This window comes from Sebastes umbrosus, chromosome 9, assembly GCF_015220745.1.
Source record: "Sebastes umbrosus isolate fSebUmb1 chromosome 9, fSebUmb1.pri, whole genome shotgun sequence".
Lineage (NCBI taxonomy): Eukaryota > Metazoa > Chordata > Actinopteri > Perciformes > Sebastidae > Sebastes > Sebastes umbrosus.
This window is the reverse complement of record NC_051277.1, coordinates 19268340-19295505: the sequence shown is the minus strand read 5'-3', so window position 1 is coordinate 19295505 and position 27166 is coordinate 19268340. Positions and strand designations below refer to the sequence as shown.

The following is a 27166-nucleotide window of genomic DNA, read 5'->3' as shown; positions in this document are numbered from 1 at the left end:
AGATAATTGGCAGCTGCCACATGTGTAACCTCCTTTAAATGATTTGTCAGCACGGGCATCAAACATAATGTTTCCAAACATGAGCTGAAACCTGTTAGAAACCCACATTAGTGGATGAGTCAGGTATTATCTGCACTGCGACACACCTTATTCCTATAAAATCTCATTTGGTTATAGCTCTTTTCATTACACTATGCAAATCATTTTGCAGAAGCTTGATATGTGCATGCTCACATTAAAGCCTCACATATCTGCATTTATTATACTTTAGTTACATTATTGTTGAATGTTATTCAGATATAAGTGCAGACTGATTGGTGTGACAAGTCTGCACAGCTTCACCACGCAGACATGACGTTCACTGTGATGGATCTTTATAAAGCAGGTTTCATGTCTCTGCAAGTTTTTAGTGTGCAGTAAAATAAAAACGCACTGCTGACTGACAGGTATGTAAAGTGCAGTGCATATATAACACAAAAACAAATCTAAAGCATGATCAAGAAAATGAGCAGTCATGTAAAACTTGCATTTAACGTGCATTCGTTGTCCCTATTCAAAACCATTATAGAGCTCTGGCTGTATAGTGCTGCTATAATCAAAGTATCATTACAGTAAATACATTATGTCTGTGTTATGAACTTATATTTTCAGTGTTGGAAGAAGTACTTAGATCTTCTACTTCAATAAAAGTAGCAATACAATGTAAAATACTATGATACAGGTAAAGGTCCTGCATTAACAATTTTGCTTAAATAAAAGTGCAAAATTATTAGAATCAAATTATACTTAAAGTACCAAAAGAAAAAGTGTTCATTGTGCAGAATGGCCCATTTCAATTGTCTTAGCTTATATATACTGCTGGGCTTGAGAATTCCCCCATACGATCATTAAAGTGTTATCTTCCCCTATGATAATACATCATAAAGTTGGTTGTATTTAGTAGTATTAATTAATTACAGTGGAGTGAAACAACAAAGTAGTAGAAAATAGAAATACTCAAGTACAGTAAATGTAGGCTACTTTCTTACTTTCCATTTCTGTTGACTTTTAGTTTGTGAAGGATAGTTTTAAAACAGGAAGAGAGATGAGAAACTCTCTAAACTCTCTAAACTCTAGCGGAGCTCGCCAGCTGAGCTCAAGACAAATCTCAAAACAGTCTTTATTTTGACAAATTTCAAAGCAAAATATGTATTTATCTTGTTTTAATTAATTCATGTGTACACTGCGATCATTTCAAGACAGTTTAAAAATGTAAAAGCACTTTTCCAGACTGACATACAGTAGGCCTAAAACTGAATCAAGTAGGCTGTGTAGGGCTATTTATAACAAGGCTTATTGGATAAAAGCAATATTTAATTGTATTCTGTTATTTTAGCTACATGTCACAGTAAAATACATGCTTTGTTAGTAAAGTGGTGACCCTGAGGGGCAGAAGTATTTTCTCTCTCTATCTGTTGCAGAGGAACTGTCAGTGTATGTTCAGTTTTCTTCCCTTTAGCCGCAAGCTTCTCTCTGAAGCTGATACCTGAGTTGAACAGTTTGGATCCTCCCTCCTCTCTGTTTGGGCTACACCCCTTCATCCCTGCACCCATTCATGTGGGACCATTCAAATTCAGTTCACGGCTCAGAGTGGAGAGGATGAGAGAGAAGCACAGTGGAGGTTAACAGGGTGGTTTTCCCACGGAGGAATTTAACAACACAGTGTGATTTATGGTGAGTCTCTTTTGACTTATTAGATAGATAGATAAATAGATAGATAGATAGATAGATAGATAGATAGATAGATAGATAGAGAGATAGATAGATAGATAGATACATAAATAAATAGATGGATAGATAGATAGATAGATAGATACATAAATAAATAGATGGATAGACAGATAGATAGATAGATAGATAGATACATACATAAATAGACAGATAGATAGATAGATAGATAGATAGATAGATAGACAGATAGATAGATAGATACATACATAAATAGATAGATAGATAGATAGATAGATAGATAGATAGATAGATACATACATAAATAGATAGATAGATAGATAGATAGATAGATAGATAGATAGATAGATAGATAAATAGATAGATAGATAGATAGATAGATAGATACATACATAAATAGATAGATAGATAGATAGATAGATAGATAGATAGATAGATAGATCATCATTTCTGTTTGGACATTTTGGCTTAAAGCTGACAGGTTGAAGCTAAATGGTCTTGTATACTGAGGCTTTCAATTCAACATCTCTTCACATCATAATTTATATAAATATGTTATGTATTTATAATATAATAAAATATATTATAATTATTTAATTGAAAACATGTTAGCTATTTTTCATTACAACTTGGTGGTATTGACATCATGCACTCCATTTCCATTTGAACATAATAAAGACAGCAAAGCGAAACACAAGAATGAAAAAAAGGGAAACAAAACATAAACAGCAGCCTGAACATCCAAAGAATGCAAACATTTGTAATTATCTAAAAGATTTATAAGCAACTGATGTAAAAACACTATAAGGAAGTTTAAAAAAAAAAAAAAACAGTTTTGCAATACTGTTCCTCAAGATAAAACACAACACAGATAAAAAAAAAGATCACAAGATGTGGGTGTGTGGGTGTTAAAATGCCTGAGGGGATTTAGTTAGTTTCTTTAATTCCATATCTCTATTAAAATATAGAAGAAATGGTTGCTGGGATTGAAAGCTGTGGTTGAGAGCTTGTGAAATTGACCTGGTCAGTTGTGAGCATTTGGTTAATTTATTTCTGGGTCATAGATTACTGTTACTGTAATAAGGAAAGTGCATGAGTATGACAGTGATGTGTTCTACTCTTTCCTCCACGTGTTTACTCTTTCATAAACATCAATTAGTTAAGAACATTTGATTGAATATTTTATCCCTCATCAGTTGTATTGTAGTGGTGCACCCACTACATTTAATCACTGTTTACATTGCCAACAGGTGAAAACAGAAATGGGGCTGAATAGATCTGCAAGGTGTGTCTCTGTGTTATCGTTTAATCTACTCAACAATGCAGGTACCACTGTGTGCTGAGCCTTTACTTTGTTTTACATTGCATTAAATTAGATCCTTGAAGCGTGCATTAGGTGTGCTTTATGTATGAGTTGGGAGATGAAATTGACAATTAATCATAAACAGTGATGTCGTCCAGTTATGTTAGGCTGGAACAAAAAGGACACTGTTGTAAAGCACTCAGCCATGAAGAAGTATTTCATTATTCTTTAATTGTAAGTGGGACATTTCTTTTGTCATCTCGTCACAGGTTGACAGTGTGGTTGCTCTCACACAGTTATTACTCAACATGCAGCTCAGGTTTCCTCTTAAATGAGCAGTGAAACAAGGTGTCTTGTGTTTCACTTGTGTAAACCTGTCCAGACATGCACACATTCGATTATATAATCTCCTAATTCTCTTTAAGAGACATGTCATTTTATTCTATACTGGAGAATAAGTTTCATCTCAGCTTTACCTGCTTGATGTCTTAACCTTGAACGTGCTTATAACACCCTGAAGACGCTGACTGTGGGCACAGAAAAGAACAATAAAGGTGAGAAGATAGCTGGCAAAACCTCAAGTCAAATCAAGTCCGACAAGAAACAGTTGTTCGTATCAAACCTTTCCGCAATAGAAACTTTTTTATTGCTCAATGTGCCTCATCGGTGGGTGACAAACAATGTGTGTAATTTCCCATGTTCCTTCTGGATGAGGGGGCCGAAACCTGGCACAACTGTAGGAATTATCTGCCCCAACATGTTTACCAGTATCTGTTCTCAGGCTCCTGCGCATCATCATGAAAATTCCTATCTTTACCCCTTTAAACTAAACCCTTACAAAGTCAGTATCTGTGTACAAATAGTGTCCTTCGCTCTGTCATTAAGTAAACTGTTGGTTTATTTCCTCCACTCCCCTCTCTGTGCGTGGATGTGCCTGTCACTGCAAAGGCTCCAATAGTGTGACTTCACTCTGTGCACTACTCTCAATCCCCTATGGTGCTGGCCATTGTAAGAGCTGCCAGTGGCGATACCCCCATTCTGCACACAGGCTCTATTGAGAGGGTTATTGATACCCCCCTCCCTCCCTCATTTCTGTCGCAGTCGCCTTATTTTCCCTCCTACTCTTCCTAGGTTTAGAGTGAAAGAGGTCGGGCCTCTCCTCGGTTTCCAGAGAAAGCCCCCATCCTTCTTCAGACTGCATTCATCAGGTGGCAGGATCTGAACTTCCTACACTGTGAATAAGGAGAGGTGATGTCTCAAGACGACAGCTGTTGCAGAGTTTGCAGCAGGGGCTTATATAGCTGCCACTGGAAGCGCTCAACTAAGAAAAAGGTGAGCATTTTTTAGTCATATTTGTGTTTATATTTAAAGGTGCAGTGTATGGGATTTAGTGGCATCTGGTTTATAACAGTTTTGAATTTTCAGTTATTTTTTATTTTTACTTTTCGATTTCATTTTAATTTAGTTTACGTTAGTTTTGGGAGTGTGTTTGCTAGTTTTAGATTGGTTTCCGTTTTTTCAAAAAGGCTTAGTTTTATATATTTAGTTTTAGTTTGTTTTTTTGTTAGAACTAGGTACAATATTTCAGAAGTATGTAGCTATATACATTCAAAACACATGGTTGGAGAACTGTATAGGAATGGCCATGATGTTTAGTGTAGGAGCCATGAATGATTTCAGGAAGGAGTAATTTTTGTATAATGTTTCTGATGGTTTTTATTTTTTGGTATTGGTTTTAGTTAGTGTTTGGGATATTGTCATTTATTATTGTGTCATTTATTATCATGTGATCATGATGATTTGGGTCACATGGATACTAATAGTTAATATAATCAGTTGTTCACCTGGGTGCCAGGGGAAAGAGGGGGTGAGTTGGTCACTGCATTTTTTGTTGACCGCTATTTTCTTATGATTGCTGTTGATTATTCTGATTTTGTGCCCGTTATAATAAGTGGATCATTTTCATTAAATAAGATTTTGCTCAACGTATTTCTTTTAATCTCAGTGTATCATTTTAGTAGCTCGTCGGACAAGCGAACCGGGCCCGACCTCAGCCTCTCAGCGGCTTTTAGTTTGTTTCCTGAAGTCGCTACTTTAGTGTCCGATGTGAAGCAGTTGCAGCACAGCGCCGTCTCCTGGAATGTCTGTTCAATTTCTGTGGTTAAAGGTCACAAGATTGGACGGAAATTCATTTGTTTTTAACCAACGAAACATAGTTTTAGTTTAGTTTTTCTTAAAGGATTTAGTTTTTATTTAGTTTCAATTTACTTAAAATATTTTTCAATGCTTATTTTAATTTTTTTTAGTTTAGTTTTTTTAGTTTTATGTTTAATTTACTATAATAACCCTGATCTAGCGGTGAGGTTGCAGATTGCAACCAACTGAAAATTCTCTCGTGTGCCAGGCGTGTTGGAGAACAACGATGGACGACGCAAAACGCGAATGGCTCTCTCTAGAGCCAGTGTTTGGTTTGTCTGACCCTCTACGTATGTAGATTTAAACGTCTCATTCTAAGCAAACAAACACAAGTGATTCTTCTTTTCAGGTGATTATACACTAAAGAAAACATATTTATTAATAATATATTATTATATTATCATTTCTACCAATAGATCCCCCTTATTGTTAGACACTGGTCCTTTAAGTTTTAAAATATGAATATATTCTAATAGGGAGTCCAGATAAGTCTTCCTATGTTCTGATTTCCTCGAGCACTGCTCTGTGTGATGTTTATGAAATAATTGTTCCAAACTACTTCATATATTTCAGTCTTCAGGTTCCTTGTACTTCCACTGAGCATAACTTTAACAAATCCCTGTAATCTGGGATTAACATTCCACCAGACTGAATCCCGTGCTTTAAATTCATTTTAAATGAAAGTGGATCCCTTTGTTTAGAGAAAGCTTCTCACATATTCCTAGGAAAAAAAACCGTTGTAAATGAAGCAATGATGGTGAGAAAATTTGCGTGCCAAGATAAATAAGTAAATTTACAGGCTCTAACAGGCTTGTTTTGGCATTATCTGGATTATAGAGAAGTGGGGGGGGTGACGGCCTATAATTTTGTACAAAAATGAGAGGGCGGAGAGGTGTGTTGTTGAGTGTGAGAGAGCATGAAGGGCCTGTTTGTGGTGAGCTGTCACAACACAGTGCAGGGCATGAAACCAACTATGAAAAAATGTTGGCATTGTTCCATTATTGTCTTTTCAGATCAAATTCCCTTGACACACACACATACTTTCACTTATACGGGCGGCTGTGGCTAAGAGGGTAGAGCAGGTTGTCCACCAATCGGTTCGATCCCCGGCTGCTCCGGGTCACGTGTCGATGTGTCCTTGAGCAAGACACTTAACACCAAATTGCTCCCGAAGGCATAGCCATCGGTGTGTGAATGAGTATTTAGATTAGATCCTTATGGGCAAAGTTGGCACCTTAGCAGCCTCTGTCATCAGTGTATGAATGTGTGTGTGAATGGGTGAGTGCTGACATGTAGTGTAAAGCGCTTTGAGTGGTCGGAAGACTAGAAAAAGCGCTATATAAATACAAGTCTATTTACCATTTATACACAGCATACAACAGATTATTATTTTACCCCTCATGACCTAAACGCTTCAAAGTGTCAGATTGTGAAATAATATTCCACCTGTTCTTTTTATTTTAGCATGCGTGCTGTTGGTTGTCATTTGTCGCTGTGGTGTCGCTGCTCTCGCTGTGCTGGATGTACATCTGTCTGGTTACTTTTAATGACCAAGAGGATGTTAACTGGTGAGTGATTACAAACATACAGACGAATTGTCCACATTGAATCCAGCACAAAAGCCCTGAATCCTCTCTTCTCTCTCTGTATTGGTGACCTTTACTCTGCTAACACTGTGCTGCCCTCTTTTGTTCTATTATCAGGGAGGGCTTCGATAAACTGAAACGATGGGTGAACTGGTTCATGGTGCTCATCATTATTTCTGCAGTGTTAACCAGCTACTGCGTTCTGCTGCTGGTGAGAATATAGAGTTGACATTTTGTGTTAATGATTGCAGAATATTATACCTTGTTGTCACGGGAGTGTTTAATTACTGGCATGAGATTGGATGTTTAGAATAAGTACAGCTATGTAAACAGATATTATGACAGCTTTAAAAAAGAGATTTGTTTATAATGAAGTATCATTCTTCAGCCATGGAGTAAGAAGCCATATTTGCACTTTTCTAATTGAATATCATTCATTACAGCTCTTTGCATTGTTCCAAGTTGCCTTAAGGGAACCACTCAACTTACACTGGCTACACAAGGTACCGTAAACATTTCCCTAACAAAGACCACACCGATAACAATACGGGTTTAGAATAGTTTATTATGCTTTGAAGATGGAGGGGAGCAATGATGATACAAGAGTGATGGATTAAGGGTCCAGAGGGAGCATGAGGAATGAAGGGATGGGGGACGAGGGATGAGGGGATTAAAGGATGAGGGTCGAGGGATGAAGGGGTGAGGGGACGAAGGGATGAGGGATGAGGGCTGAAGGTTGATGGTCGAGAGATGAAAGGATGAGGTGACGAAGGGATGAGGGGTGAGGGATGAAAGTTGTGGGTCGAGGGATGAAGGGATGAGGGGACGAAGGGATCGGGGGTGAGGGACGAAGGGATGGGGGTGAGGGATGAAGGTTGTAGGATCGAGGGATGAAGGGATGAGGGGACAAAGGGACGAAGGGATGAGGGGTGAGGGATGAAGGTTGTGGGTCGAGGGATGAAAGGATGAGGGGACGAAGGGATGAGGGGTGAGGGATGAAGGTTGTAGGATCGAGGGATGAAGGGATGAGGGGACGAAGGGATGAGGGGTGAGGGATGAAGGTTGTGGGTAGAGGGATGAAGGGATGAGGGGTGAGGGATGAAGGTTGTGGGTAGAGAGATGAAGGGATGAGGGGTGAGGGATGAAGGTTGAGGGTCGAGGGATGAAGGGGTGAGGGACGAGGGATGAGGGGATTGAAGTATGAGGGTCGAGGGATGAAAGGATGAGGGGACGAAGGGATGAGGGGTGAGGGATGAAGGTTGTGGGTCGAGGGATGAAGGGATGAGGAGACGAAGGGATGGGGAGTGAGGGACGAAGGGATGGGGTGTGGGGGTTGAAGGTTGTAGGATCGAGGGATGAAGGGATGAGGAGTGAGGGATGAAGGTTGTAGCTAGAGGGATGAAGGGATGAGGGGTGAGGGATGAAGGTTGAGGGTCGAGGGATGAAGGGGTGAGGGTCGAGGGATGAAGGGGTGAGGGTCGAGGGATGAAGGGATGAGGGGATGAAAAGATGAGGGGTGAGGGATGTGAAAACTGAATGGAGGGGAAGTGAACGGATCAGGTGTGCTTAAATACTTTTGTGCAGATGTGTTTGAGGCGTTTTCTTTGTTTCCGAAACTAGTTATAAAATTTCATATAACTTTCCAACTTTCTTGTTCCAAATATGCATCATCTATTAAGCTTGTTCAAATTGTTGAATGAATGAATTTGTTTTTTCTCTACACAGATCTTCTTATTTTTTGGTGTGATATTCATCGCTCTCGGGGTCACAGGAATTAGTCTCAAGTGGGAACAAGAATGGCCGATCGTTCCTCTCTCACTCCAGGTACAGCGAGGCTCTTAATAAGTGCTTGTGGGAACGATACTGAGAGTGTAAATGTTTGTTTATTTGTGTACCTCATGTGTTTTTGATGTGCATGTCGGCCTCTCGGCAGGCCACAGCTCCTTTCTTGCAGTTTGGTGCTGTCGGGGCGTTGACCCTACTGAGCTCCTTCGTCTTCCAGGGCTTCCACACGGCCAAGGAAAAATGTAGGTCTCTCATTTAAAAGCACACACTGGCATAGTTACAACATTGTGTACAGACACAACCTTTTTCCAGACACAAATATCATCACTGTACATACATACTGTGAAAGAGTCAATTATGAGATATTACTATAGGCTGAAGGAAAGAATGATAAAAGACACACATATACCCTTACAAAAAGAAGTTTATTCAAGTGTGCTATTAGTATACTTCTTTTAAACTTAAAATAAGAGAGTATACTTTCAGTTTACTTTTTATGTACTTATCAGAGATATACTTAACAAAATTATACTTAAGTATCCTTAGCTTATACCGACAAGTATGTAGAAAAGTCTAAGTGTACTTGGCTTATACTGAAAAGTATATGGATAAGTATAAGTATATTTGGCTAAGTAGTATGAGTTCACTTAAAGAAAACTTACTAGTATACTTGCAGTAAAAACTATTAAACTAATAGTTTACTGATAGTATACTTTAAAGTGTGCTTTCATAAACTAAAAAGTGGGCTACATGTATATAATTAGTAAACTAACAGTATACCTATAAGTCTTCTTGTAGTATAGTTCATATTATGGTTGCAGTACAAAATACAACTTGGATGTAAACTAGTTGTGTACTCAAAGTTTACTACACTTAAATTTATTTTTAATTTTATAACAAATTATAAAATGTATTTTTTTTAAATAAAGTGGGCCAATTTATTCCCAAGAAGTATTGAAGTAGTACAATTACAAGTAAACTACTAGTAAAGTTTACTTGGGAATATAATGGAACTATATTTATATTGATTTAACAAATGGCTGTAGCCTTTTAAGTTCTAAGTAGGTAAAACTATGTATAGATATATTCATGTGTCAATACCTGCAAGGGGGAAAAGGATACAAGAACTTGAAAAGCACTAATGATATTCACGATACTCCCACAGTACAAACAATGCTGGTTATTTACTCACACTTCTAAAGGGCTTCTGTCTGTAGGCCCTCTGCTCAGAGACAGCTATAGATCTTATTGTTCTTCTCACCATGCAGGGTCTAAGTTCCTGATTGCAGTGATATTTGTGGTGCTGTCAGCAGCAATCTTCCTGTGTCCCCTGATCATCCAGTCTCCTTGTTTGATTGTTGAATTACCTGAAAAACCAAAACTCATTGGACACCGCGGCGCACCAATGGTGAGCATCCTGTTTTACTTGACAACACCTTGCCTGAAGGTACACATGGTCCACCGCGCATTGTGTTGCAATTCTTTTCAACTCTAACTTTATTGTCCTTGAGGGGAAATTTGTTTTGCAGTCAGGAAAAACACAGAACATACAGAGACTTTTTTTGATATTCACCCTGTTTGACCTGACCTTTGGTTGTCTAATCTCTCCATACTTACACTGAGGCAAACAAATCCGATAGGGTCTTGAAATTTCATAAATGTGGTTTTGTGTTTGGGTTATTGTATTCATGTCTGATGATGTTAGTCCCCATAGTAGCCATTTCTGGTGGGACCTTTTTTTTAAATTCGACCTCACTGTATAAAATGACCTGTTGTGACCTCTAAGATAATCACAGCCTCATGAAACTTTACAGCCACAAACTAGAGACCTAGAGCATTCAGAGGATGGATGGCTTCCCAAGGTAGATTGACAATAAGGGGGTTTATGAGCAGTTTACAAAACATAAGTGCACGACATCTAATCGCCAAAAAATGCAATTCTTGCAGAAATCTCCAAATGTCCAAAGCTTTTGATACCAAATCACAGCATGGCTTGATCTATGGTGTTCCTCAAGGTCTTGGTGACTTAATGTGGTATTCTGGAGGGATTATTGATCAATTTTATCAATTCTCAAGTGGTAAAAAATGGTTAAATTTAGCACCAAATCTGTGTAACAAATGGTATCAACCCAAAAATTGCTGCAACAATTTATGAGACATGAGTGATCACGGGGATGACCATCATATACTTCTATCATAATGTTCTTAGCTCTTATACACTTTTACAATTTATTTTAATTCATCCATTCATTCATGTTTATTTCTGATTTATTACTAGAACAACTTGTCACACAGTGTTGAGCAGCATCTCAAATTATTCTTCAGGTTCCCAGCTTTCAGATGATGTACACCACTTCTATGTGACGTATACTGCAAAAACGGGTCTATTTGGGTCTCTTAGGGTTAACATAACATTACATTGTGTTTCGTGATATGTTAAATGACTCTGCATTTTTATGTGTTCACAATACAGCAAATACATACGCCTGGCTCAGGTGTGAGCAAATGTCCAATCATGTGAGGGCCCCATGTGCTGCGCTGCTCTGTCCTCCTTGTTAGTTTACTGTGCTGCTGGGTCACCAATAAGCTCAGTTTAACACTGTGTATGTGGGGTTGTTGTGTGTGTTCACACAGCTTTAGGGTAGTTTGTGAGTGTGTCTCACCCATCTGTCCTCACTGTGTTCAGCTGGCCCCGGAGAACACCATGATGTCGTTCAACAGGAGCATCGCGTGCGGCGTGACAGCCTTTGAGACAGACGTACAGCTCAGGTACGGTGAAGTTCAGTGATTTCTGCAGACACATAACACTGACTGTTCGCTAAACCCCATTACTTACCAGCGGTGGGACCAAGTCATTGTTTTACAAGTCACAATTAAGTCTCTTATCTTTGTACAGGCAAGTCCTAAACTTTGAGTTTCGAGTCCTAAACTAGTCCTAAACTAGTCCTAATGCACTCTTCATCAAATGAAATGCCCTTTTAACAACAGAGTAATAATATATTACAGTTACAAAAAGGATGAATGCTTTTTAAAATTTGTATTTATCAATTTGTTAAAACAAGTGCGACTGAAGTTAATCACAATCTGGGGAATTAAGTGTCGACTAGCAGGGAATGAAGCATACTCCAAACTCTTTGGATACCACACATGGCTCCATGGAGGACAATAAGCGTCACAAATTACTTAATGCACCTTTAAATTGGGATTGTTGTGGCCTCCCAGATGCTATTTTTTTTTCTGTTTTTCTAACCCAGTAAAGACAGAGTTCCCTTCTTGATGCATGACAATAAGTCTGGGTTTTTGCGGAGAACAACAAACGTTAAAGAGAAGTTTCCTGGCGAAGACTTCAACCTCAGCTCCAGCCTGACCTGGGAGGAATTACAGAGCCTGAATGCAGGCAAATGGTTCCTGAAGGTGAGGAATGTGCTTTGACACATGCTAAGAGTCCACACACTCACTCATAAATATGTTATCATGCAACATGCTACAGTTACAGGAAGTATTATCTGACTTTCCAGACAGATCCTTTCCGTTCAGTGTCCAACCTCACAGAAGAGGAGATGGAAACAGCCAAGAATCAGACTATACCCTCCTTACTTCAGCTGCTCAACCTCGCCAAGCAGCACAACATCTCAGTGATATTTGACCTGTACAGTCCCAACCAGGAAAATGACACAGTGGACACAGTCAACACCATCTTGAGTTCTGGCATCGACCCAGCCTTGGTAAATATAACTCTAATCCCTCTGATGGAGTTTGAGATATTTCATGAGAAAGCATATTTTGTTAAGGTGTTGTATTTCTTTTTATAGGTCCTCTGGCTTCCTCCAGCACAAAGAGAATATGTAAATAGGACTGCTCCAGGCTTCGTCCAGGTGTATAACAACGAAAGTGATATGCTTGAAGAAGGAGGGGACCACCTGAATGTGAAATACAGCAACTTAAGTGCGAAAAAAATCAGGTAAAGAAATAAATATGAAACATAATACACCCATATTATCTATGAGGGAGTGCCAGGAGGTATGCACAGCTGTGTATTAATTAAAAGTATGTGTGTGTATAGCATGCTGAGACACAGCGCTGGTGCTGAATATAAAGGCACAGGACCTGCCCACAGGGAATGAGTTTAAGAAAATATCTCAATGCAGGAGTGTTGCTCCACGGACAAACAACAAACTTCTACAAATATCTAAAGAATGAAAAGCAGTGTAGCAACATGTTTGGAGAAAGTGTTGAAGTGCTGCATTAAAGGAACAGTGTACCATTTAGGGGGATCTATTAGTAGAAATGGAATATAATATTCATAACTATGTTTTCATTGGTGTATAATCACCTGAAACTAAGAATCATTGTGTTTTTTAGCTTAGAATGAGCCCTTCATAGCTACATAGGGAGCAGGTCTTCTTCACGGAGTCCGCCATGTTGCTCCGTCATGTTTCTACAGTAGCTTAGAACGGACAAACCAAACACTGGCTCTAGAGAGAGACTTTCACGTTTTTACGTTGCCTGAAGGCCACCGTCGTTCTCCGACATGCTTGTGAAACTGTGGTAAAGTGAAGCGCAGAGTGCAAAACCGTGGTATCGCCAGCCACCGTCTGACTTCCGTTGCTCCTAAAGTTGTGTTATCATGGTAAGGATGGCCTCTGAGCAAGGCGAACGGCGTTACCACGGTTTTGCACTCGGCGGCTCACGTTTCCACAGTCTTGGAAAGAGAGGAGTGAACGGAGGGGTACTCAGTTGGTTGCAATCTGCAACCACACCACTAGATATCACTAGATCCTACACACTGTACCTTTAAGTGCTAACATGGACTGTTGTCCTTGCTTTATGACAGGCTTTCTATGTATCTTCTACTGGGCTGTATGTGATCTTACACCTTTTAATCACATGCATTTTGATCACAATGAAACGGTGTGTGGGATAAATGTGTGTCTGGTCAGGGATCATGATATTTGTGATGGAAAGTTGGGTGCATGTGTGTATGTATCTTTTTATCCCTATATCCATGTATACAAGCAGAACAACTGTATGCTTTTAAAAATAATTTCTATATTGATTTTGGTATTTAAACAAATGCAAAAATGATCCAGTAAGAAAAACATGATAATCAATATATTTACAAACAAGAAAGAAATATCCACAGGATACATACTTGAATGCACCAACTAACATATATACACGCACAGATACAAACATATATGCAGATACAGACCTTTACGTACGCTGTGTTTGTATCCGACAGGGAGCATCGGAGCAGGAACGTTACGGTGAACCTGTGGGTGGTTAATGAGCGTTGGCTGTTCTCTCTGCTGTGGTGTGCGGGGGCCAGCTCAGTTACCACCAACTCCTGCCACCTCCTGAAAGACATGGAGCAGCCTGACTGGGTCATGGTGAGCAACGCCACATGCTTTACTTCCCTTTCTGTTAATTTCACTATCCAACATTAAACACCATCAGTTGAAGCCTTGCCTCTAATGACATGTTTGTGTGTTACAGACGCCTCGTACATACACAATAATATGGATCACAGTGGACGTTGTATCTGCTCTGATAATGACTGGACTCTTCATCTTTCAGCGGTATAAGCAGAGCAGATTTTCGCTCTACACATTTGTGTCTGTTGAATGAAAATGTATATGACAGTGAATAGTTTTGACTCATCCAGCTCACTGTTTCTGACAGGAAAACACACTGTTTCTGTAACAGAAAAGGTACTGTATGTTTAGATTAATATCTTAACATTAGAGCTGCAACTAATGATTGTTTTCATTATTGATCAATCTACAGATTATTTTCACAGTTAATCGATTAATCCTTAAATCGAATAAATGTTAAAGCTCTATAGGTGACATCTTCAACTTTGCAGTCCAAAACTCAAATATTTTCACTTCACTATAATTAAAAAAAAAATTAAAAACAGCAAATCTGGAACAAAGGATGTTTTTGCCTTTTTGCTTGAAAAATGACTTAAGCGATTAATCGATTATGATTATTATTGATTATTTTCTGTTGATGGACTAACCTATTAACCGACTAATTGTTTCAGCTCTTGTTAACATATTTACAATACTGATACTAAAAAAAGACTAGCAGTATTTACATTATTAACATTTGTTTCCAGATAACAGCTCATATCTTGATTAAAGTGGGTTCACCAATCTCCATTGCAATCCATGTTGCTAATAACATTTTTAATAAGTGGTGATATTAATCCAAGCTAACATTTGGGTTTGACATGTAGTAAGTTAATAACAAAATGATTACTGGCTTTATAAGTTGTAACTATGGCTCAATTAACTGTTAATTAATTTTTGACTAAAGATTTAGTGATCAGTTTAGCCATCAGTAACAAGTTTAGGATTGCCAGGTTGTAAAAAAAACATTTCACTTGAGCTGTTTGATCCATTCATTATGCCTCCGTGCCGGCGACAACCATGGCCAGGAATTTCTTCATAGTTGACACAAACGTCCACATGGACTCAAGGATGAACTGATTAAATTTTGGTGGTCAAAGGTCACTGTGACCTTATGTCCGTCCCATTTTTGTGAAAGTGATATCGCAGGAAAGCTTTGAGGGAATTTCATTACATCTGGCACAAACATCCAGACTCGAGGATGAACTGATTCGAATTTGGTGGTCAAAGGTCAAAGGTCATTGTGACCTCACAAAACACATTTTTTGGCCATAAATCAAGAATTTAAATGCTAATTATGACAATTTTACACACATGTCTAAGAGGTTCAAATGATGTAGTGGTGACATTTTGGACACACATGGACGCAAACTGCAACTTTATTTGTTGGCGGAGGCATACAAGGAGGCGGTAATTTGAGTTAACAACTTGTCAATATTAAAATGATCATTTAAAAATATTTAAAATGACAGACGGATCAAAAAAAATCCTTTATTAAAAATGTATAAACATAGTTTTGTAGAAAGTGAGAAACAAATGAAAATTGACTAATGGATCAGAAATATTATAACGTCATCATGACAAATAGAAAGGATAAGTACCAACTAAAGACTTTTTTGGCAACCTGGTAACCCAAACGCTGTTCTTACAACTGATCTATAAATTAGTAGGATTTATAAATGTATTTATTGTGACTCTACACAGGGAAAGAGACGCAAAGAAACGATACTCCGGGATGGAACGAGAAGGAACTGTCTCCCTTCTTACCCATCGGGTAGCAGGACATTGATGTCTGCACCGCCAGAATGATTTGGACCTAAATCAGGAGGAAAGCAAATTAATGTGAATAACCATACACTGCATTCTAAAGCCATGAAAAGAAGACTGTTTTTTTCAGAGGTTATACGATTTTAACCAAATATTGTCACAATGCCACTGGATGACCTTTTTACTTTTTTGTTCCTGTATATAGCTGCTTAACTGTTTTGATCATTCTTCTTTTGCTACTGAAAACATGAAGCTATTCTCTGATTGTATCACTGCAACGTGCTGTAGATCTGCATTGGATTTCCTCTTGGCACTTTATGTCACTTTTCATTTTCATGTCGCTCTTCCTGTTGCTGCTGTTTTGATTTGTTACAAAACTTGTTTTTTCATGGTGTCAGCGCAGCAGGAAACTTGTGTATCATGTATTGTAACCTGAGCCAAAATAACTACAACTGTTTTCTACACTGTCCTGTGTCTGTGTATTTAATCATCTACGGCATGAATTTTGTTTTTTGTTTATTAGGGGAGGTCATTAGGATTAGGTTGCATTAGAACATACATATGGTTCCTTGTTTCTTTATGTAAAAATTTTGTATATTAACAATATAACTATAAAACTATAACCTATAAAAATAGGTGTCATATTTTCTGCACTGTCTAAGAAACACAAAGGATCATATATATACTGACTTTAGGAATAGGTAGCCTATATATATATAATAAAATATGTCTTCAACAATCAAACAATCAATAATGCATATTTATATATCCGTGAACATCCTTGTATTTTTTTAAATTAAATTAAATATTTAAATTTAAATATATGGAAAGAAACTAAGTACATTTACTCAAGTGCTATGCTTTTCTTGCTTTAATACATTTAATTGGCAGCTATAGTAACAGAAGATTTTTTTTAACATACGGTAAATTAAATCCTATCATGAGAATATAAAAAACAATATATTGTTACACACTAAATTAAACCACATTATATAAAATGAGTACAATTAGCTCTACAGCAGTCAGCGACATCATGCGTTATGTGATATACTGTATGTGCTTACATGTCAATGCATCAGTAATATTAATCCAATACACTATACTATAATATATAAAATGTAACACTTAACACCGCATAATAAGTAGGCTACTCTTACTTTTATACATTTTGCTGATAACAGTTTTTCTGGTGTACATATTGAAATCAGGGCTGTTACTTGTACTGGAGTATTTTTTATATTGTGGCATTTCTACTTTTACTAAGGCTAAGTGAAGGGGTTTTAATACTTTTTCCACCACTGAGATAATAAATAGTCAAATCTATGTGTTCCCACCCCAAAATGCAACATCACACCCACTTCAGCTCATCAGGTGATCCATCTGAAACGAAATGTCAACAGATGTACAAGTAAAATAACACTTTCTGTTGCCTCAGGGCAGAGATATGATGCCTCACTATAAACAGAGAGTGGTGCGGTCGGCCCAACGGCTCACAGGTGGAGTGCTGCCTAACTTGGAAGACATATACACCAAGAGATGTATAACTAAGGCAAACAAGATCAGACTACATCAGCATCAGAGCCAAAATCAACCGCCTCAGAAACAGCTTCTATCCCCAGGCCATCCGGATGCTGAGCTGAGACTCACAACTGACCCTGACCCACTAGAGCCCTGTCTCTATCCATTCATCCATTCATACCCACCTTCTCACCCTTGGTTACACTGCACTTATTGCACCACACACTTACAAGGTTTTTAATTCTATGTATTTACTGTGAAGCACTCCATAAGTATGTCTGTATTGGGGGAGTGTGAGTGTGAGTGAAAGTGTGTGTGTGTGTGTGTGTGTGTGTGTGTGCGTGCGTTTATTCTCTTATATTTATTTTATAATTGTGTATGTATTCCCTACCTCATATTTTATCAAACAATTTGCTATTGTTGCTGCTATATTTCTAATGTTTATGACGATTATATTTTACTTCATGATTGTTATTCAATTGATTGATTGATCGATTGTCTATTATACAGGGATGAGAGAGTAACAAACAGGAACAAAGAATCTCACTGCCATGTCAATGTGTATGTGATCAATAAACTAAATTTGAACTTGAACTTGAACAGTAAAATAAATAAATAATGAAAATCGATGTAGCAGAATCACAGATATCTGTTTTTATTCCACACATCTTTCTTCCTTGTCAAAACTTGGCGAACTACATTACCCATGATGCAACTCGACCACCGACTGTTGGGTCGTTAAATTCAGTTCAGTTGGTAAGGAGGTCTGGTAAGCTCACATTCTTTCTTTCTTTCTTTATTTAACTTTACAACTTGTAGTCTTTAACCCCAAGCGACGCTGACTCACTTAAAGGTCCCATATCATGCTCATTTTCAGGTTCATACTTGTATTTTGTGTTTCTACTAGAACATGTTTACATGCTGTAATGTTAAAAAAAACAACTTTATTTTCCTCATACTGTCAGCCTGAATATGCCTGTATTTACTCTGTCTGCAACGCTCCGTTTTAGCGCATTTTGACCGAATTGCAACAGAATTGCGTTGCTAGGCAACAGCTTGGGTCCATGTTTACTTCCTGTCAGCTGATGTCATTCACATACACTGCAACCAGGAAATAAACTGGGACACATTTAGAATGTTTACGTTTAAAATTGTAGAAAGGGTCTAAATATTGTATATTTGTGACATCACAAATGGGCAGAAATCCTGACAGCTTGTTTCAAATGCAGAGTTTCTGAATTTCGGGCTGTGTGTATTTCACTGTGGATTAAGGGTTTTGATACTTTTACAGTATTTATATAGGACTTAAGCCTGCTTTAAAATAAAAAAGAAACATGAAAATCTCACTTTTTTATAACATGGGGCCTTTAAGGTAGTTTATCAGACTCTCTCTGGAGCCCCAAAAGGCTTTAAATAACTTTTTTCCCCACATTATGCTGTAAACTAGCTCTCATTTAGCCGTCTATCCTGTTCCCAGCACCACTTTAACAAACCACTAGATGGCACACCATGCTAACATTTGGGAAAAGGGGCGACTTGCGGTGGAGCAGAGAAAAAATGTAACCCTGGATTATATATTTTCACTAACTGATTGATCACTAATAATGATGCTGTCATGTAATAGATAATCTAAACTAACTATCTAAGCTAGTTTGAATGTATTACTATCACAGTGTCCCAATGAGGCTGAGAGACACAGGGCTGTTTTCCATGAAGGCGAGGCGTGTGTGTGAGGGGAGGAGGAGGAGGAGGAGGAGGAACAAGTCACTCTCTGGGGAGGTTTTTACCCAAAAATGTCTGGAAAGTTGACATGAAGTAAACACAGTGTCCTCTCAGTGTCACATCTTTGCCTGGTGGGAGTGGACCAGTGCTGACCAGCTGCAGTAACACCTCACACAGACAGACTGGGGAGTGTCCAGCGACTGGATCTCACTTTGTTTGTGAAGAAGGAGGCGACAGTTATGGTTGTATGATTATCCTGGACTGCATTATTTCCTTCTATAAAGAAAACCCCCAAACTGTAATTTACATGACTTTCTTTGGAGTTGGCAACACCATGGTGCATAGATATGGTAAGTACCGTTAAAGTAATGTCACGTGTCAAAAGTGTTGTAGTAAATCTCGGTTAAAGTTTTTAGGTTAATACCAGCTCTTAGTTCAGGAGAAGTTTTTTGCATGGGCCACACTAACTTCAGCTGTAATCCCTAGAGAAACATGTTTTTTTCTTTTTTTTTTTTTTGTTGAAAAAGGTAAAATACTGTAACTTGGAAATTGTGCAACTTCCGGGCATCAGCAGTAGCGTTTTTCTTCTCGATCAAAATGTTCAGGATCAGGTAGGAAAGTGTGAAGTTGTAGATTTACCTCCGTGATGTGCATCATCATCTCTGTGATGTGTTCCTCAACCACCCACCAGGTTCAACAACCAGCTGTACAGTCCTGTTGCAATCGAAAAATAGCTTTAATGTGCTCTGCTGGGAATGCAACAAACATCATTATATATTATATTAATACAAAAATCCAGTATGTGCATTCAACCATGTGTCTGAGAAATGAAGTTGTAGCTTCATGCATGATAATGGTACTTCATTTTCTGTGACCTACCTTTATATTTACAGGTAATGTATACATACATAAATATATGTAGGCTATGTATACATCCGTTTCTGGACGCATGTGTACATTTATACACATTTATGTATATATACTGTATATTTGTTTTACAACTTGTCCTACCATTTTACCACTTCTATTATTATTGATATGTTCTGTGATGTTCTGTTTTAACAGTATTACCATATTTGTTTTACTCTATCTGCTTTTATTGTCTGATGTTCTGTTTTAGCAGTTACCATATATTTTACTTTATTTATCTGCTTTAATTGTCTTGTGAAGCACTTTGTAACATCTGTTTTGAGAAGTGCTATATAAATAAATATTTTATTATTATTATTATTATTATTATTATTATTATTATTATTACAGGAGTTCTGCATTAGATTATTGTTTAAAAGTTAAACATCTTATTAGTAATATTTTTATGTAGACGAATAAAAAAAAACATCCACACAGCCTAGGGATGCACGATTATGGCCAAAATGATAATCATGATTATTTTGATCAACATTGATATCACGATTATTTATCACGATTATTTTGGCAACAGCATATTTTAATGCACTTTCACATTAAAATAAACAGAGCACAGTTTTCACTTCCATGCTACATCCTTGTTAATGTACACATTTAGGGCTGCTGATGTTGAAAAAAACTTACATTGCAACATTTTTTTCTCCTATATATATTGCAATATGAAAAACAATACAGGAATATTCACCCTACCTTTTTTTAACTACATTTTAATGTTAAATGCTTCAATCTGGTGCACTTCCAGAGCAAAATTAGCAACATTAAGAGCTAGATAAACAATTTTATGCTCTTAATTTAATCATGAACACATCTTGATCACCGGCTGGTGGCTGGCTGTTAGTTTAGGAAGTGCTTTATTTGATATGCTGTAATGTTTTCCATGAGCAGAACACACATTTTAAACGTCAGTATCGCAGGCAATCATGTTCATTTAATTGTGGGAAGCCAAAATTGTGATCACGATTAATATTTGATTAATTGTGCAGCCCTAACAGAGTCTTTAAAGGTGCTGAATAAAAGTATGGCTTTTCCTGAAAAAAAAAAATATTAGGATTGTTAATAAATCTTTTTAAAAGCTTTGGCGAGTCGAAAAATTAATGTTATTAGATTTATTATTATTAGTTACTGGATAATTGCCTGGCAACGACTTGTTGTGTAGTAAATGCAATGGAACGGGGATGGAGAAAGCAACGTCATCTAGTGGCTGAATGTTATCAATAACACCTTTAAATATTTTAGAGCTAATAAGAAAATTAGTGGATTGGCAGAAAAGCATGTGTGAAGCAATAAACTAATTTCTGAAGCAAAATGGCACAAATTCACTGGTTACAGCTTCTTAAATGTGATTTTTGTTTTATCTTAGTCATGCAACTGAATATCTTTAGTTTATGGACTGTTGGCTGGATAAAACAATATATTTAACCCAAGTTCATAAGAATATTATTAACCCTGTCAACATGTGTTGTGTTTTTGCTGCTGTTGTCCTGAGACATGTATTTATTTTGTGAGGCAGACACCGAGCGAGCAGTGGGGCTGCTCAGATGCTACCAGGCCAACCTGACCAGTCCAGAGGAGCAGGCCCTGAAGACCAGCGTGGGCAAAGTCTCTTCCATCTTGGGCAGCCATCTGTTCCATGCCCTTCTTGGTAAGAAAAAACACTGTAAAACTGCTTGTTTTGCAGAAGGGAGTCTTTCAACACTCTGCCCTTTAGCTTAAATTACATCACAGTTTTCTTAGGGTGGACTTTCCAAATAACTTTTCCTGTTCACACCCCCTTCTTTTTGAGTGAGGGAGCTGGTTTACAGCTTGATTTTGATGGTGTGCTACGCTCAGTTGTCTCAGTTATTTAATGTGGCTTATATACTCTGATTTGTGTCGTCATGTGATTGGCTGCAGGCAGACGAAGGGTGCAGACAGGGTCGGGTTGTATTAATTTGGGTCTAAATATTTCCCAATTAAGTCTTATGAAAGAGGCCTTTCAGATTGCTTCACAAAGGTTTCCTCTGTAACATATACTCACATTGTAACAGAATCCCAATAAAGCCAACCACAACTCAGTCTATCTATAGACTGAGTTGTAATAACCTCAGACTTGTCACACTGTGTAAGCACAATTATTCCCTTCACGTTGACAAAATAGCCTCTTTTGTACCATATACCTCATGAACTTATGTCAATATGTTGTAGATCATTGAAAAACTGAAACAGTTGATTCACGATTAGCAGAAAGCTACAGTAATTTACTGAAGCTGCCGCTGAGTAAACTTATATCACGACGCCTGAAGACATCCTGAAGTGTGCATAGTTTCTACGACAACTCTCGCTATTATTAACCAGCTACACCTTCATGCCAAGTTTGGTGTTTTTGAAAAGAGCTCAATGTGAATCTGGGTTCCCTTTAAAGCAGATAAAGCACATTACTTCAGTTTAACCAACGGTTGAGTGGTCCTTCTAATTACCACAGCCATGTTATAATGATGCTCGCCCTTGGGTCTGCTGTTGCTACTGCTGACCCACTGCTGGCGAGCCGAGGGGGAGGGGATGCTCAGGCAGCAGTTAAAGAAATACAGTATGACGTTTTTATTTTACCAGTGATTTATCTGAAGCGATAGTGTGAATCCACTTTTATCATATATATTATATATTATATTAGATAGGCTTGGCATCATTTTAACAGAGAATACATCTGAATGTTATAAATGCATAGTTTGTTGTGCTATATAAACAGGATCTGTTACTGTTTTTGCTTGTTCTCCACCACAGTGAAGTCAGTGGTAGGGACTCAGTGGTAAGTCCATATTTTGAAGACCAAATATGTCTTAATGGGCCAACAAATCCCATTTCAAAGGCTTCTTCAAATTCAGCAGAGATATGCAGGCAGACTGTCTTTTGGCGGCCACAACTGGTGCATCTTTTATGGCTTTTAGTGTCCAGTGAGTAATCCATTTATTAGACCTTCCTCACCAACGTTTAAAGTCAAGAAATATTATGAAACCATGTGGTATTTGTCTGTAGGTGGTCATCAGATACTATTAAATACATCACATGAAATGGTCCCCCAAAAAATAACTGAAATAGGAAGCCAGATAAAAAAAACACCTTCTTGTGTTTTTGTTGGCAGCCTGGACATTTTAAACCATTAATGTTACAGATGACTAAAAGTAAAAATGGATATACTTACCTTTAATTTGGTTCAGCGATTACCAGTTAGCCATCATGCATTAAAGTGACATGTACTTGTATTGTAAACTCATGTATCATTGAACTAGTTCACCACTCGGATTTATCCTTTTTATTTGTGACTTTTTGCTGGTAACTTTGGGAAATGTATGATTTGCAACTCCCCAAAGGCACCATTACCTTTAACCCTTTTAACCCTCAATTAATGGTAAATGTAGGCTGTGCTGAATGAGGCAGGTCCTGGTTTTGGACATACTGTACTTATTGTGTTGATCAGGAACACTTAAGCAGGACAGATGGTTGTGATCGCAGAGTCTTAAATCTGAAGGAGGGTCTTCCTACTCATTGCTGTCCCAGGATGATATCCCTAATCAAGAACATTTGAAAATAGATTTGTTTTGTTGTTTAAATTGGTGATTGTTTCCCTTCTAATAAATGGCATTATAGTCAAACCATATTTTTTTTAAATACTACACATACGTTACTATATAGTTTAACACAAGTCCCTATTGCTTCTGCTTGCTTCTATACCTCCTAAACATTTGGCATGTTAGCATTAACATGGTGAGCATGTTATCATTGTGAAAGTACAGCTGTGCATAAGTACAGCCTCACAGAGCTGCTAGCATGACTCTAGACTCTCAATCTTGTTATAGGTCAGTTATATATATCTTTTTGCATCTATATTAGACCTGTCCTTTATGCTCACCATTTGTACCAAATATAATAGAACCTGTACAATCAGGATTTCCACCACCACCTAGGTGTTATCCCCAGTGTGATTAGGAATAAGCCATGCTGAAGTGTCCTTGAGCAAGCCGCTGGTTAGCTCTGGGGGGACTTCAATTTCTCCCAGTATTAGTGCTGTTTAGCGTAATATGTTGAGAAAACATTTTGATTAGACTTTTGTAATACTCTGCACAGTTTTAATCAAATAACTATTGACATTAGATGTAATATACCTTGTGATTTATTTAGGTGAGGGAGATTCCAAACATTCCTCACAGAGAACGTTCAATCAGGCCCCGCCGAGCTCGAGGCAGACAGGAAAATAAACTGCTCTTGGCCGTCATGCCAAGCCTCTTCCACAACTCTCCCCCCTGGCTCTCTGGATCATCTGTGCAGAGTGAGTGTGGGTGGAGGAAGAAGAGGCCTGTGGTCGGTGTGTCTCAGGTGCAGGGCTTCTTCGTTCAACATGTGGTTCTCATCAGGGAAGGCAGAGCGGAGGAGCAGCCGGTTCACAGCACTAATAGGAATACAGTGCTGTATAAACATTACTCATCCTCTTATCCTGTCCTGTTGTGTTTGCCTTCACATGCTCAGGGCCATGTGAACCGCCGCTGTTCGGACCATTTTTGTGTTGCTTTTTGCGGAGAGCTTTCTGAGCAGAGCTGATGTAAACTTTTTGTGCTCAGATGGAAGATTTACAAAAACAAGAAAGTTTTGCGATTGAAATCTCTCTAGCTTTGAAGCCCTGTGGGAAGTAAAGAGGAGTTTGATGCAGTGTGGGAAGAGTTCAGCACCGGCCACTTGATTGGATGTCTGCATGGTTGCACAGTCACGAACAAAGGTTGCCTTAACTGTGCGTCCAGCCTTTTGTTCCAACATACAAACATGCAGTGGGAGGCATGGGGGTGCTGCAGGGAGTTGGGGCACACATACAGACAGACACACGTTAAATTACAGAAGACCCTAAATGCCCGGGGAATAGTTTATCGAGGCAGTGACAAGGGGGTGAATTGTTTGCCCTGCCTTGAAATTGTGACCTAGTTTTCTGTGAATGTGTTTTTCTAGTGAGCGCTGGCTTGCTCATCATCATGTAAAGAACCAGGGGCACATTCTTTTTTTGTTGTTGTTGTATGATTCACCCCGGCAGGCAATACAGAGATGACTTCAGTCCAATTGAATAGGTACATGACAAATAGGAGAGGCCTATAACGCACACAAGAACACCGATCCTGCATGCAGAGTCTTTGTACAAGGAGAAGGTGCAGGAAACCCCCTATGACTGTGACAAAAAAGGCTTAGAGCTCCGACCAGGCCATCTTAAAATAGTCCCGGCATCAAAAAGAGATCTGGGAATAAGTCCTGTGAAAGAGACTTCTGGCTTGGATTATGTATTTTGTTCCATAGCCAGGAATTTATGTGGTCTGTGAGGTTTGGAACAGTTCAGAGAATTTTTCTTTTTTGGAAAGTCATAGTTGTAAAACAAAAACTCTCTGTACTTTGTGTGACTGTGAATCTTGATCTCAAAAACACTTCGAGACCTGATAGAGCACTTTTCTCTGTTTTGTTACCTCTGCCAGGAATAGATGCAAACGATGTGATTAGAAGTGTTAGATGTGTGAAAGCAAGCCAGGTGTCCGGGATGCAGCTGAAGAGCCAATCCTGCAAGACTTAGCAGATGCAGCATTTTCAAGACTTATGTAAAGCTGAACTTGTATATGAACAATGGGTAAGATGACTCAATATATGTGAAAGGTGTCACTCGTAGTGATGAACCATAGAATGTATATATAGATGGACGATGCGTCTCCACTTCCTCGCACTGTACAAAAGTGAAGCCAAAATATCCCGGATACAGGAGCTGCCATCTTGAGATTTTGATGTCGTTTGGAGCCAGAGTCTGGAGCTGGAGCCACGGTAACGAGGTCCTGCCCACACACCCGCTCGAGCCAATCACAAGTCTGTTTCCACGAACTACGAAAACGAACACTTGAACATATACCGGTGTGATAAAACCACCTAAAATGACAGAAACCATCTTTGGGAAAAATGTATTTGTCGTGTACTTTGACTTTTTAGTTTGGCCCGTGTCCCATCCGCTAACATGGAGGGGGCGGGATTTATGACCTATACTGCTGCCAGCTACCAGGGGGCGATCAATGTTTTGGGAGCTGTCATGTCATCCATCTTTATATTCAGTCTATGTGATGAACCCACAGAGAATTATTGCCTGGCTCTACAGTTCTCCTCAGCATTGCATAGCTTTTCAGCTCATTGTTTTGGTTTTACAGCCCGTGACTTTACTGTATCGGTTCTTGATGCTGTCGTTTCTAGCTACAGCAGCTGGCTAGCACTGATGAAACAACTATAAAACTAACTGCTCTGCACTAAATAACAGACGGACAAAGTTAGCGACTAGCTGGTGAACACACTGGAGCATATAGCAGCTAAAGAGACACATATTTTCCCAAACCAGACCTAAAAGCAAAGTGATTATTAGAATAACATTTGTCAGGTGGTCAGAAACACAACTCCAAATGAATACATCTAACATTTAATATCTACATTTTGGGCTTGTAGAAAGGCAGCATACTCTTATTATTCTTGTGGCACAAAAATTTCAAATTGTATAGCAATTTGAAATGTTATACTGCATCTAAACCATGTTCTAGTGTCATTGTGGCTATCTGTGTGTATGTCTTCACGTGCATGTAAGTGTGTATATGCAGGCAGGCCCTACACCACAGCATGTGTGTGTGTGTCTGCATGTATATAAGAGTTAGTGAGATTGTGAGATTGCTCTTTAGTCAGCTGGGCAACAAACTCCTCTGCCCACACATGGCTTCACTCCTCCACATTCAGACACAGTGATGAGTCACATGCTCCATTCTTACACTTTTGTTCTCACAGTATCTTGTTGGGACATACTGACTCTTATCTCTCCGTCTCTCACACACACACACACACACACACACATACACAGACATAGAGTGGCAGAACTTTCTTTGAGTCTGCTTCAACAAAAGGTTCACATTGTCAAAAGAAAAAAGACATGTTTTAAATGTGTTAAGTTTCCTTAGATGTGTCTTGTAGGAGGATGTCTTGTCCTGACATTGAACTTTGAGAAGTTGAGGAACTCTTCGGCAACCTCTTTATGTCAACAGTGCAGTATAACCAGGCCTGCGTGTGAGATCAGCAAAATTGTCCCAGTGCATTCTCATCAAGTGGCTGCCACTCAATAGGTGACCACAGGACATGGGCGTGTAATGAGCCAAGAGGTGATGAGTGGAGACGAGAGGAGAAGGAAGGGAGGAGAA

At 38.5% G+C, this 27166-nt stretch overlaps 2 protein-coding genes and 1 long non-coding RNA gene across 10 annotated transcripts in view; 2 read left to right on the top strand and 1 right to left on the bottom strand.

Annotated features, from left to right (window-relative positions):
* Positions 1–1573: 1573 nt before the first annotated feature.
* gdpd2 (glycerophosphodiester phosphodiesterase domain containing 2) lies at positions 1574–16246 on the top strand. 2 transcript variants are annotated; one of them, XM_037780811.1, is made up of 16 exons: positions 1575–1713; positions 4163–4363; positions 6692–6795; positions 6931–7024; positions 7257–7316; positions 8539–8637; positions 8747–8840; positions 9867–10006; positions 11285–11367; positions 11853–12012; positions 12117–12323; positions 12411–12559; positions 13841–13988; positions 14095–14177; positions 14281–14309; positions 15717–16246. In XM_037780811.1, exons 2-16 carry the CDS (start codon positions 4283–4285, stop codon positions 15788–15790), a joined length of 1605 nt encoding a protein of 534 aa, XP_037636739.1. In that variant the 5' UTR covers positions 1575–1713; positions 4163–4282; the 3' UTR covers positions 15791–16246. The 2 variants fall into 2 exon arrangements, with proteins under 2 accessions (XP_037636740.1, XP_037636739.1); XM_037780812.1 differs by lacking the exon at positions 14281–14309 and having other exon boundaries at positions 1574–1713.
* Positions 9276–25967, bottom strand: LOC119494714. The gene is made up of 4 exons (XR_005208276.1): positions 25828–25967; positions 22262–22266; positions 11723–11730; positions 9276–9288 (listed from the first exon to the last, which is right to left on the bottom strand). It is a non-coding gene; the product is annotated as an uncharacterized LOC119494714 (long non-coding RNA).
* The window catches only part of dlg3 (discs, large homolog 3 (Drosophila)), a 95354-nt gene continuing 87255 nt past the window's right edge, over positions 19068–27166 (top strand). Inside the window, exons 1-2 of one of the 7 annotated variants that reach the window (XM_037780805.1) lie at positions 19068–19369; positions 21457–21588. In XM_037780805.1, coding sequence (XP_037636733.1) covers positions 19267–19369; positions 21457–21588 — 235 coding nt within the window. In that variant the 5' untranslated portion in view covers positions 19068–19266. Of the gene's footprint in view, positions 19370–21452; positions 21589–27166 lie in introns of all 7 variants that reach the window. The other 6 variants (XM_037780810.1, XM_037780800.1, XM_037780798.1 and 3 more) reach the window with 6 other exon arrangements.